The sequence below is a fragment of the Pseudochaenichthys georgianus genome, chromosome 13 (genome assembly GCF_902827115.2).
Source record: "Pseudochaenichthys georgianus chromosome 13, fPseGeo1.2, whole genome shotgun sequence".
NCBI lineage: Eukaryota > Metazoa > Chordata > Actinopteri > Perciformes > Channichthyidae > Pseudochaenichthys > Pseudochaenichthys georgianus.
The window spans coordinates 8,760,368-8,774,097 of NC_047515.1; the positions used below are offsets into that span (position 1 = coordinate 8,760,368).

Here is a 13,730-nt window from a genome sequence, read left to right on the forward strand (position 1 = left end):
GTAAAAACATGGATGATCTGTAATGTTCAAATGCGACCTATTGAAGCCTACACATGTTATATGTCATGTCTATATACATGTAGTTTTAACACAGCCTTGGTCAATTTAGTGGAGTATGTCTCCATCCAGTGGTGTAAGTGTACAGTCATTTTCACCCAATAGCCGACAGTGAAACTGAAAAGTATGTGGTCCAAAACCGAGCCATAATCTACTCCAGTGTGCTTTTGTGGGCTGTTTATGACACTGATAGCGTGCAACAGACCTTTGTTTTACATTTCAGTTTCTCTGTTGATATCTGATGAAGAGGTTGAAGAATGTAGGACTGCTGCTCATGCAACTTCAGATTCAGCTACTGTTATTCACTCAGTATATTTTATTTATCCTTGGGTACATTTGGGTTTGGTGACAGTTCTACAGAAGTTAAATAAAAAATATGCACTTTCTATTAAACCGATCGGGGGGGCGATCGCCGGAATCAGTATCGGCCGATACCAATCGCCAATCCGATCGAGTGGGCGGGGCCTATGGGGATCTTCCATTTAAAGCAGTCTTTCTCAAAGAGTGGTCCGCGGACCACTGGTGGTCCGTGAGCAACCCCAAGTGGTCCGCGAGTATATTAGTAAAATGCCACATTTGAAATTCATATATATATTATAAGTTTAAAGTGTTTCTCAAACTGTTAAGAAATTACTAGTATAGAGTGTATCATAGATGTAGCGTATGTACGTAGGTACGTACGTTTGTTTTACGTCTTATGTCATAAATGATCTGCGCGGTCAATTTGAGCGGTCAACTAAAAAAAATAAACAAAAGAACGGTCAACTGACAAGATGGATCGATGGCTAAAGACAGGGTCAGTTAAAAGAAAATGAAATGAAAAATCTGATGCGACAGTCAAGGTGCATCGTCCTAATGCAGGTGATGCAGTGCTTTTGTGTGCGTTACTGAGTCCCAGGAGAGTGGTTCGCTGTCTAACTGGCTGAAAGCTGTGAAACTCGGCTTGAATGCAGAAAGTCCAGCGCTAAAGTGAAGAGAAAATCACGAACGAGGCTATGAAACCTGCAAAGCTCAAGCGACATTTTGAAAGTAAACACAAGGATTACATTGGGAAACCTTTGGGAGTTTTTGAGAGAAAACTTGATGAATTTAAGAAACACATGACGAAGGCGCCCTCACAGTTTTTTGTACCGGGGGAAAATGCGAAGGCTACAGAGGCATCATACAGGGTATCCCTTCTAATTGCAAAAGCAGGAAAACCTCTTTGAAAATTTAGTCAAACCAGCTGCCGAAGTTATGATACTGTCCAGCGGCGAATAACAGCCATGGCTGAAGATGTGAAAAATCAGCTGATCACACGTTTACGCCAAAGCCAGTTTTTCACACTGCAGCTGGACGAGTCAACTGATATCGGGAATGAGGCAAATCTGCTGTGTTTTGTAAGGTATATTCATGCTGGCGGTGTGCAGGATGAATTTCTTTTTTGTCGTTCCCTGCCAACCAACACCACAGGGGAAGCCATTTTTGACTCTGTCAACAATTTCATCGTGCAGAATCATATCGACTGGACACGATGTGTTGGTATTTGCACAGATGGTGCGACTGCAATGACTGGAAAACATAAGGGACTGGCAGCGCGCATATGCGCAGTTGCACCTTGAGCCACAGCAACACACTGTTGCATTCACAGAGAACAGCTGGCTGTGAAGAAAATGCCACCATGCCTCAAATCAGTACTGGACCAGTCTGTGAAAATTGTGAATACAATAAAAACCAAAGCACTGAACACACGTCTTTTTAAAGCTCTGTGTGAAGAAATGGGAAGTGAACACACAAAACTGCTTTTTCATACTGAAGTTCGCTGGCTGTCGCGTGGGAAAGTTCTCACCCATCTATTTGAAATGCGCGATGAGGTGATGTTATTCTTGCATCATACTGATGAACTGTATGACAGACTGCATGATTTCCAGTGGCTCTCACAATTGGCATACCTGGCCGATGTCTTTAGCGTTCTCAATGCTCTGAACTTAGCGCTGCAGGGGAAAGCTGTTACTGTTTTCAATGTGCAGGAAAAAATTAAAGCTGCACGCCTCAAGATGGAATTGTGGTGTGTCCGTCTGGATCGCCAGGAGTTTGACTGTTTTCCGACGCTGGCGGATTTTCTCCTCGCTGCAGATGAAGAGCTGGACGGTGGCACAGTTGCAGCCTTCAAGGAACTAGATGCAGGCTTTGAGTGGATCAGGAATCCATTTGGGGACAAAACACACATTGAACACGTCAGTTCCAAGCTCCCACCGAGACAGGTTGACAGCCTTGTGGACATCGCATCTGATGGGACACTGAGGACGACTTTCAGAGAGAAAAGCTTGACAGACTTTTGGGTCCACGTCCAGCCTGAGCACCCAGAGCTGGCTGACGCTGCTCTGAAACAGTTGATGCCGTTTTCAACCACCTACAACTGTGAAGCTGGTTTCTCTGCACTTGTTGGTCTGAAAACAAAGCAGCGTAACAGGATCAATGTGGACTGTGATATGAGACTAAAACTCTCCAGTTTGGATCCCGACATTGTTTAACTGATGTCTCAGCACAAGCAGCACCATTCCTCCCATTAGTTGGCAACAGAGACACGCAGTGTATGAGTGAGTAAACAATGCTATTTGTAAATGTAACAGTGTAAATAATTATCTTGTGTTTATTGTTAAATTCCTATTTAACTTGGGACTGCAACCATAGTTTTACTGTATTTTATTTTGAAAATCCGCAGCGGAAGTTTGTGTTGTACTAAATGCGATGTATTTTGCATATCTCTCAGTAGCAAACGATCTTGCCGTCAGTAAATTGCGGCTCTGTTCGCACTTCGCACGGACATTAACTCCATAATAAATGTAGTCTACGTTTCATATGATGTATTAATATACTGTTGGAGTGGTAAACAGGCTTATTATTTTATTTAGGATAAATAATAGTGACCCGACATTGAAGAATAAATATATTTATAACTAGTTTAGCTTGTTCCAGAGGTAGATAAAATAGCTAAGTGTGTAAGGTTTAACTCTTATGGCGCATTTCCACTACAGGGCCTCGCTCGGTATGGCTAGGCCTCGTTAGGACTGGCTCACTTTATGCTGCGTTTCCATTACAGTACAGCTGGGCAGTAACTATAGTAACGCAGTGTAGGCGGAGCCGTGAGGTCATCTTCAATGAGAACCACAGAAAACCAACAACAGCCGTTAGCTGTTAGCCCTCAGAGCTCACAGCTCCTCAAATCTGTTCAGAAACTAGACAAAAGTTAAACAAGTACAAACCACAGACTGTCTGTGTCATGCTGAATACAGTCGCTGGTTTATTTATGTCTGTAGGCTGTTGTTGTGAGTGTGGACGGTCGGAGCATATACAACGTTAGCTTAGCCGATCTCCATTCAGAAAACACACATTTTAAAAAAGGTTTTTCGCCGGCCGTCTGTCTGTAGACTTGTCAAAGCATTAATTCATGGTTTTTACTAACCGGTATCAGTATGTTGTTACGTCGGCATCATTTTGAAACGTGTATTACAATTAAATCACAGTCAAATATGTTCATCTTGTTGTAGTTGTAGCCCCCTTGCCAGCGATTCTCTCTCTAGTTTAGCATACTCAGCCCGACTCAGCCTGGTTGTTGGCCCGGAAAGAACCTCGATTTTATGGGGCCAGAAAAACTGAAATAGTACCCGCTAGCCGGTACTACGCCAAGTGGAAACGCAACCAAAAACGGGCCTGGCTTAAAGCGAGCGCCGCGCTGTAGTGGAAATGCGCCATTAGTGTGTGTTGCTCCGCTCACCGGTCCGTCACAGCGGGCGGAGCTGCAGGATTTCTGCTTCACACACGTTGCATACCGCTATTTTATTGTCATTTTCGGACACCTTCAAATACTGCCAGACCGGTGAAGCCATTTTGGCGAGCTTGTTTTGCCGCGCACAGAGAAAAGTGTCATGTATTTTACGTCATGCGATCAGCTCTCACGATCGGCATTTTTAGAGAGCACCGATCTATCGGCAGAGTGAGTATCGGCCAATATCGATCGGCGGCCGATCGAAGCATCCCTAATAATTGCACTATGTTGTCGATCAGATTGTCTAAGTAGAGCACTCAGTCTCGAAAAATACCCAGTGTAGCAATTATCAGCTCTACACCAAACAGGTAATCATTAAAACTGCACTGAGAAAACATAGATACCATTAAATAAATTTGAAATGGCTCTGTAAGGGTGTCGTTGGGAGTCATGTGTTGTAGTGAACCGGCATGCACGATACCAGCACCCTTAAATTAAACAGCTCAGTTGATCTAATTCCATTGTTAATTGTACTTTTTTCTACTGTTTCTTATCAACATCTGTCCTTAAAAATACACCTATCCATGGACAATATATTTCCCCATGTATCAGTAAAGTCATATTATTGGTATATTGCCTCCATGTGTGGAGTGTATCAGAATCAGAATACCTTTATTAGTCCCACAGAGGGGAAATGTGCAGCCTTACAGCAGGAAAGAGCCACAGACAGCTTAGTGTTGCATATCTTGCATGCGTACTCACGCAGCATGAGGAGGACAGAGCAGCTGATTGGCTGCTTGGCTTCACAGTCCAGCTGGGAGGGCCTGAATGCTCGTCTCCATGCTCCGGCACGTCGTCATCTATGAACACCACTCCCTGCTCCAGACGCTGCTTTTTACGGCTCTGACGATCAAACACAGAAACTCCATTGAGCTGCACAACAATCTAAATAATTCATCTAAACAAATAATAGATACTTTTGACAAAAAAATACTTCACACATTACACAGCTTGTTTATTAGCAGTACACTTAATCTTGGCTGAAACAACACAGCAGACGGATGTTTGTCATTTTCGTTCTAGATTTCTCTCAGGAATATGAACCTAGACCGTATTTTTCATATTATATTTGAATTGCCTTTTAAATGTTTTTCCAATAAGAATCATTATATTATTCATTTTAAAAAACATTAATCCTAAAGAATAATTCAGTGAATCAAGGCCATTAAACCGTGTTAAATGTATACATTAAGTGTAATCTCCATCAAGGCATTTTGTAAACTATTTTATTTCATGAAAGTCTCTGTTAGGGGTGTAACGGTTCACAGAAGTCACGGTTCGGTTCGTACCTCGGTTTGGAGGTCACGGTTCGGTACGGTTCGGTACAACAACAAAAAATCAAAAAAAAGTCCCAAATGCATAATTCCAGGTTTGTTGTTATTTATGTTTGAACAGTAGTGCAAGTTTCAGTTTAAAAATAAATCAACTCTGACATTTTGAATAATTAACTGTATTAAACAGTTAAAAACAAACCATACACAGTACACTCAGATGGCCATATTATCTATAATCGCTGATGTCAAACAAAAAGGTTTCATCAAGCTGTAAAACTAAAAAGGATGTCTTGAAAATATTACATCATAAATAATAAGAAAGTGTTTCAAGAACGCAAAGTCGTTGAAAAACATATGCCAAAAGCTTCCGTTATTTATTTTGGTTTCACGGCTCTCATATCTATTGGCTTCTTAAAAACAGCGGGGATCAGCTGCTGAACTGCTGTTGTCTTTTGCCGGGCTCCAGTGATTGGCAAATCTGGGTGATGCCTTCTGATGTGATTTAGCATGTTTGGCGTGTGTTTTCATTAGCATACCGCACGGCTGTAGAACAACGCCGACACACCGTCCTCGTCCACCACTCGCACACCTCATCGTTATTGTAGTCCACAGGGAACCCGAAATGTTCCCACACAGCTGATTTAAAAGAAGCAGGTGGGTTCTAGCTCCTGTGTGTTATCTGAAATCGCCATACTAACTTTTCTTCTTCTTGTATTTTGTTCGTTTTGTTGTTGTGTTTCTTCTTGTTCTTCATTTGTTGTTTAAGGGCGGCTGGCAAACAGCTTTTAGGCGCAATACCGCCCCCTGGATTATATATAGTGTAGTGGATACTGCCCTGAATTACTTTTTTCCCACTCGTAAAAAAAAAAAAGGCGTATTCGCCGTGTGACTGCATGTGCCGAACCGTGACGTCCGAACCGTGACGGTAGGGACGAATACGGATACCGTTACACCCCTAGTCTCTGTTGAATAAATTGAGTCATACTTTAAAAGTAGCCGAAAACAGTTTGAAAGCCTAATTATGCAGTCTTTTTCCATGCCGATAGTTAACATCTCTCTTAAAGGTTAAGGGTTAAGATGTTTTATAAAAAAAAGATCTTGTATCTTTAACCTCCGTGTAGAAAAATCGATATATATATCGATATTATTTTATATGCCAAAATATATTCATCTTTAACCTTTTCAGCAATCATTTCAGTATAAATGTACATACAATATGTACAGCAGTATATACAAAGCTATAATTCACAAGCTGCATCTACAATTACCGTGTGTTCGGCAGTGCGAAGGCGTTTCCTGTCTGGCTGGAAGTCGTCGTCCTTCTGCTGGTCCGAGCCGAGGAGAGACTGGAACTTCTCAGACAGTCGAGAGGCTAGAGACTTTTTACTGGGCTGCGACTCCTCTGGCAATGGAACTGAAACACAGCAAATTAAATAGATACATATTTGTAGTTAATATATAGATTTGTCTTAGAGCAGACTAACCTTCGGTTAAGTCCTTTCAGTGTAAAAAGGGTCCGTAGGACAATGTGTATGTCTAGCTCTAAAGACAGAATACAACTCTGAACAGGCAATAGTTCTATTAGAATAGTGATTTACAGAAGTGGTGCATCAATTTGTCTGGTATTTCATGAATCCCTAATGATTTTAATCGTTTTTCAACTCGTTTTCTGCAACAACAAAAGTAAGGAACCAGCAATTCTGGATACTATTTTAAGGAATGAAATGAATGGCTGCTTACATCTACCTTAGAGGGCTAACATCATTGATTCTGTATTAGGTGCGCATTAACACTTCCTTTAAATTCCTAATTTGATGTTAAGATTGAACAACCAGCAGGAATATCATCCTTGAGGCACAAGATGAAAAAGTACTGCTGTGGATCACCTAAAGAAATGCCCACTACATAAATGTATACATTATATTTTAAATCAATAATATTTTAACAAAGTTTTATTTCTCTACATTATGCATATTTCCTATCAAAGAGATGATTGTCAGTTTTATAACCTATTTTGACCTGTTGCCATTTGAAAAAAGTGTTGTTCATACAGAAGTGTTCCTAATTTTTTGAGTGAAAATAGTTGACTTAAGCTGACAGTGCACAAAAGGCTGCAAGAGGATTTGACACCAAAACAGATGAAAACCATTTCTATGCTTGCTAACATTGTGACTGGAGTGATGTCACATCCCTGATCGCAGCTGTGTGAACAGGACTTTTTTTTTTTTGCATTAAGAAATCTCTACAAATTGATCAAACTCATCTAAAAAGATGGAACACAAAGTAACAGATTTTTTTGAGCACCAACTACATTTCTTTTTCCAGTAAACCTTGTGTGAATCCAGCAAAACCAAACCGACCAAAAATCTATGTGCCGATATTTTACACATATATCTCCGGTAGTATTACCATTGTCCTCTGGGGAGACTGTAAAAGTCAATAAGAAGAGTTATGCATGTTTCAGAATGATGCAACAATAAATACAAATACTAACCATGTTCAGGTGCTGGAGTCTGCAGCTCTACCTTGTCTTTGCAGGGTGACAAGGTGAGGTCCACCACATCAGCTTTAGGTGGGGTTACAGCTGTGCTCCTGCAGGCTTTGCTGTGGCACACACACCGACAGGGACTGGGAATATCTGACTTCTTACAGTCTCCACAGTTTTCTCTGGCTGGCTCTTGTCTTTCGCCAGGCTGCCCTCTTCTTGAGATTTAGCTGTCATCACACAATGAAACAAGCAGATATTAATATTAGTAAAATGGACTATCAGTCTGTATATGGAGTAGGCCTTAAACTTCTGTGTACCAACGTTTTTTTCAATTTGTTTTAGGTCACAAGTAGGACTACTTGCCTATACAATTGGTTTCCATTGTTTCATCTTGGATAAATGAAACTTACCATACTGAGCCTGCTGCCAGCCAAGGGTGGAGCACAGCAATGCCAAACTCTTTCCACTTCCTGTCGGACTTTCCAGCAAGCAGTGCTGCCCATTATTCAGCCCTCGTATGATCTGCAGAAAAGGTAGGGACAAAACCGCTAAATTCTAAATCCACACACACCAACTATTGTAGGATTTTAATTATTTCATTCTGAGGATGTTGGTATTTTGTAAAAGCATATTATAAATATAACACCACATAACAGTCTGTAAGGCAAGGCAAGGCAAGTTTATTTATATAGCACTTTTCAACACAAGGCAATTCAAAGTGCTTTACAAAAAATGAAAGACATTAAGCATTAAAAAAGAAAAGCTAATAAAATAAACATTAAAAGGAAAAATACATGGATAAAAGTTACAGTGCAGTTTAAGATATGAATAGTTCAATTAAAAGCAGCGACAAAAAGAAAAGTCTTCAGCCTGGATTTAAAAGTAGTAAGAGTTGCAGCGGACTTGCAGGTTTCTGTGAGTTTGTTCCAGATATTTGGAGCATAATAACTGAACGCTGCTTTACCATGTTTAGTTCTGACTCTGGGGACAGAAAGCTGACCAGTCCCTGAATACCTGAGAGATCTGGATGGTTCATAATTTAGCAGGAGGTCAGTAATGTATTTTGGGCCTAAACCATTCAGTGCTTTATAAACCAGCAGCAATATTTTTGAAATCTATTCTTTGACACACAGGAAGCCAGTGTAAAGACTTCAGAACTGGAGTGATGTGATCCACTTTCTTAGTGTTAGTGAGGACTCGAGCAGCGGCGTTCTGAATCAGCTGCAGCTTTCTAATAGATTTTTTAGTGAGACCTGTGAAGACACCATTGCAGTAGTCGAGTCTACTGAAGATAAAGGCATGGACAAGTTTTTCCAAATCCTGCTGTGACATTAGTCTTTTAATCCTAGATATATTCTTTAGGTGATAGTAGGCTGATTAAGTAACTGTTTTAATGTGACTGTTGAAACTCAGGTCAGAGTCCATGACTACACCTAGATTTCTGGCTTTATTTGTTGTTTTGAACATTGCACACTGAAGCTCAGCGCTAACTTTTATACGTTCTGACTTGGCTCCAAAAACCATTACCTCAGTTTTATCTTTGTTTAATTGGAGAAAGTTCTGACACATCCAGCCATTGATTTGTTCAATGTACTTACTCAGTGTTTGAATTGGAGCATAGTCTCCTGGTGAAATTGTTACGTAAATTTGTGTGTCATCTGCATAGCTATGGTAACTTATTTTGTTGTTCTTCATTATCTGAGCCAGTGGTAGCATGTAGATGTTAAAGAGAAGAGGCCCCAAGATGGAGCCTTGAGGAACCCCACATGTCATATTTGTCAACTCAGATGTGTATTTACCTATAGAAAAAAAGTTGTTTCTGTTGTTTAAGTAGGATTCAAACCAATTTAGAACTGTTTCCGAAAGTCCCACCCAGTTTTCCAGTCGGTCTAGTCATATGCTGTGGTCAACAGTGTCAAACGCAGCACTGAGATCTAATAATACTAACACTGAAGTTCTGCCACTGTCTGTGTTTAAGTGGATGTCATTAAAGACCTTTACAAGAGCAGTCTCAGTGCTGTGGTTTGGAGGAAAGCCTGACTGGAACACATCGAAACAGTCATTTAAATGCAAGAAATTACTCAACTGTTGAAAAACTACTTTTTCAATGATTTTACCTAGAAATGGCAGGTTTGATATGGGCCTGTAATTGTTCATTACTGAAGCATCTAGATTATTCTTTTTTAAGAGCGGTTTAATGACTGCAGTTTTCAGGGCCTGTATGTACCAAGAATCACAGACATAGCTACCTATTGCTAGAATGAACTAGACTTGTTGCATCAACCTGTGCCGTTACAAAATGATGCATTTTAGATTTAATATGGAACTTGGGGTTTTTCTGTGGGGAGTTGAAATGTTTCCCTGCAATTGTGCAGGTTAAAAATGGTTTGATTAAAGTTAGAATGACAACTTATGGATATTTTCTCAAATACACTGTACAAGATGACAAACATCACCAAAGCAGATACAACAATATTATTCCTTGCGTGACCACCAAATAAATATAATTTATAATAGCACCACTTGCTATGCAGGTCCAGTTAACTGATTAGATGATATTAGGGGTGATGGCAGAGGTTGGAGAAGTACTCATATCTTGTACTTAAATGATTTAGAAATACCACAGTCTAGGAATACTCTGTTACAAGTAAAAGTTCTGCTGTGCAAATGTAACTCAATTAAAAAGGTACAAAAGCATTAGCTTCAAAATATACCTAAAATACAGAAAGTAAAAGTACTGATTATGCAGCTTGGCCAATTTTCAAATAATATTTATTATATGTTTTGATTATTATTGATGCATTAATGTGTTTGTCAAAGCTGGTAAAGGTGCAGATAGTTTGAATGGCTTTGTATAGTGCAGGGTAGCTTGTGGATTTACACCAGGGCCCTTTCTCACTTCACTAATTACCCCTCCTCGAATCCTCGGTCTTCCGGTAGTGTGTGGGGGGGGGGGGGGGGGGGGGGGGAGACAATTCACATGCGCCGTGTTATGCATGGCTGCTGCACGTCGCAGGAGCGTGCACAGCGTAAAGCCAAAACTCACAGACATTTCAATGATTTGTACTGCTACAGTTAGGTTTGGAAACGGTATAATTTTCTTTTTGGAGGGCATGCATAACACGGCATAACACCGGAGCCTTGCTGTGGGGAAACTTTGGCGCTGTTCCGAGTTTGTTCTAATCTGTCAAAAATGACGGACTGCTTTCAGATTTGTCCGTCATTGTTAAAAAAAATCCGTCATCGACGGAAAATATTCAGTTAACGCGACCTCTGGGGGGTGTGTGTGTGTGTGTGTGTGTGTGTGTGTGTGTGTGTGTGTCCGCATCTGTAGCCTGTTATTGTCTCATTATACTGCACTGTCAATGAATTCAAAGTAAATAAGTCGTCATGAACACATCTGTCCATCAGACAGAGGGCTGCTGCGCCTCCTGTCATCATTAATGGACGTCTCTTTAAAATGACCGCTCAGAGGAGAGGAGTTCTCATTTCTCTAACCGCCTGCTGCTTCCCCTCCTCTCTCCTCTGTTCTCCTCCTTGACCCCTCTGCTCGCATCTCCTGTGGGCGGGACTAAGACACGAGGATAGGAGTCGAGGAAGGGAATTAGAGAAATGAGAAAGGGCCCATGTGTAACTAATGTCTAATGTGATTATATCAGGGTTGCCAACGCTCACGCATCTGGCGTGTGACACACGCTTTCACTCTCAATCTCACACTCTCACGCTGCCCAAACTATTCTCACGCCAAAAACAAGAATACCGAAGACTAGAAACGGTTTTGAAAACTTTTGTCACGTAGTGATCGTCTTCTCAATAGAACATCTTTGATAATGTCTTCTGGCCAATCAGAATCAAGATAACGGCGTGGTGTTGTTGCAGGAAGTCCTGACGGAGAATACTTTTGCTATAGTACATCTCTATATACATCGATACAACATTACGTGTTGATAGAAATCAACACGTAATGAAATAAGACCCCACGGTTTGATGATTGATAGGTGTGTGGGCTGTCTTTCATTTTGACACAGAACAATGGGGGATATCTACCCTTATCCACAATGTAAAGTAATTCACACAGCCTCTTCCCTCTGTGAGGAGCAGCAGGTTCAGCTTTCAGAACAAAGTAACAAAAAACTAAAATGGCATTAATTTTTTTAAATATGTCGTGTAGTAATAGATGTATTTATTTGTCTTCTCAAGAGAGTACCAGAATGTGTATTTTATGTTAGTATTTCAAAAAAATCTCCTGGGGGAGAATCCCCCCAGAGTAGACCCCCCTGCAGGAGTTGGGTTTTCAGCATGTCAACTCTTTCACCTGTGGGGAAATTGCAGGATTGGCTCCAGGTCGCCATTTTTATTTACTACAAGACAAATGTGCCTTTTTATTTCATACAGTTCAATTTGGATTGAGACAGGGAAATAATGTACCTCACGCCTGGCGTTTCACTGTCAAGGGGAGCGTGTACTTACATTGCAAATACTGACTTGAGCCCCACCACTGTATGGGTTAGCCCTACCATAGATTACCCAACAAAAATACTCTGGAGCCGCAACTGCCGACCCGTATTGCGCATGCGCAGATCTAAGATCCAGAAATTATAAAAAAATGTAAAAGTCTGCTGCTTATTGTTCTTTGCCAAAATAGAGTCAAAGAGTATATGACAGTGACAGTGTGTTAATTAATATATTTGGCAGTTTGGAGTAAGTCTGTAGATTTGTTTGTGTGTGTGTGTGTGTTTCATGTATAGGCCTCTCACGATAATTCATTTTGTTGGATACATGTTCCCGGAAATTATTGTCGGCACCGTTGTATGACCATTTTAGTCCACTGACATAATGATAATATATAAAAATAATTCAAGTACATCCTTTCAAACTGCTAGTCACATCCTCATGTAAATGGAAATGTATCGAGTTCATTTTTATTTATCGTACGATAAGTCAATTAATTGCTTATCACGACAGGCACACAATAAAACAGTGGAAACAAACATGTGTTTGACTTTCATTAGTGAATGAAACTGTGTGCCCTTTATAGTCTGTGTCCAATATTGTGTATTTGTATATATTGTATATATATCCTGTATATATGCTAAGGTCACGCTGCTGACATGATAGCAGTCATTTTGTGCGCATATGTGTAATTAAACCCATGATATCAAAATCTCACTCCAGCCAGGTACTCAAAGTTGGCAACCCTGTTATATTTCACATCATTAATTCCAATCTGCAAAGTAACTAATGGTACAAAGTATTGAAGTGGAGTCAAAGTACACTATTGATCTCTGAATTGTAATGGAAAAAAATACTCAAGTAAAGTACTAGTATCTTAATATTGTACTGAAGTAGTGTACTTGAGTAAATGTACCTAGTTACTTTACACCACTAGATGACGATGGTGTTACTCACTGAATTCATCATAGCCAGCTGGGATGGGTACGCCTTGCAGGGGAAGGTGATCTTCACTCCTCCAATGGTATACTGCACCGAGGGTGGAGCCATGGTCTCTCTCTGTTCCTGCTTCACAGGAATATCTGAAACTAAAAACATGTCTGATAAATAGAATACCAGCTGAATATAACACATACACGTGTGAACTGTGACAACAGGCCTCCTGTTACAGCAACTCACCAGCTAAGTTACGTTACAGTGAAGCACAGCAAACACACTTAAACAACTCAAAGTTAATAATTTGACGTTTTATTTTCACTTGTTCCTGTCTGTGTAAGTTGTCACCTACCTGGAATTTGAGAAACAGTCACTTGTTAGCTTAATGCAGTCTATGGCTATTACTGACTGCCATGCCAGGGCTAATGCTAAGTTTTGCACCGTTACTTTGATTTATTAGCGTTACTGGTATACATAGAACATTGTTAAACCCTTAACTAGTGCTGTCAACAATGCCATGACTGTATGAGAAATCATTCTGGCTAAAACAACCTGTTGAGGTCCACTCAACCCTCCCCATGATTCTTCCCGCTCTGAGAAATCACATTTTAGTTGAAAGGAAGTTAGCCAATAACCAGGATGTCTTCCTACAGATACTTTCAAAATAAAGTATGTATTAAAAAACACGAATAAGTGTGTTGGAAGTAGAAGCACT

General features: G+C 40.4%; 1 protein-coding gene across 1 annotated transcript in view; it reads right to left on the reverse strand.

Moving 5' to 3' along the window:
* brip1 (BRCA1 interacting helicase 1) overlaps window positions 1–13,610 on the reverse strand; it is a 121,004-nt gene extending 107,394 nt beyond the window's left edge. The window contains 7 exon segments of the mRNA XM_034097979.2: window positions 4,568–4,708; window positions 6,408–6,553; window positions 7,634–7,804; window positions 7,807–7,854; window positions 8,038–8,149; window positions 13,037–13,167; window positions 13,368–13,610. Of these exon segments, the coding sequence (XP_033953870.1) occupies window positions 4,568–4,708; window positions 6,408–6,553; window positions 7,634–7,804; window positions 7,807–7,854; window positions 8,038–8,149; window positions 13,037–13,129 (711 nt within the window). The 5' untranslated portion in view covers window positions 13,130–13,167; window positions 13,368–13,610.
* Window positions 13,611–13,730: the final 120 nt, after the last annotated feature.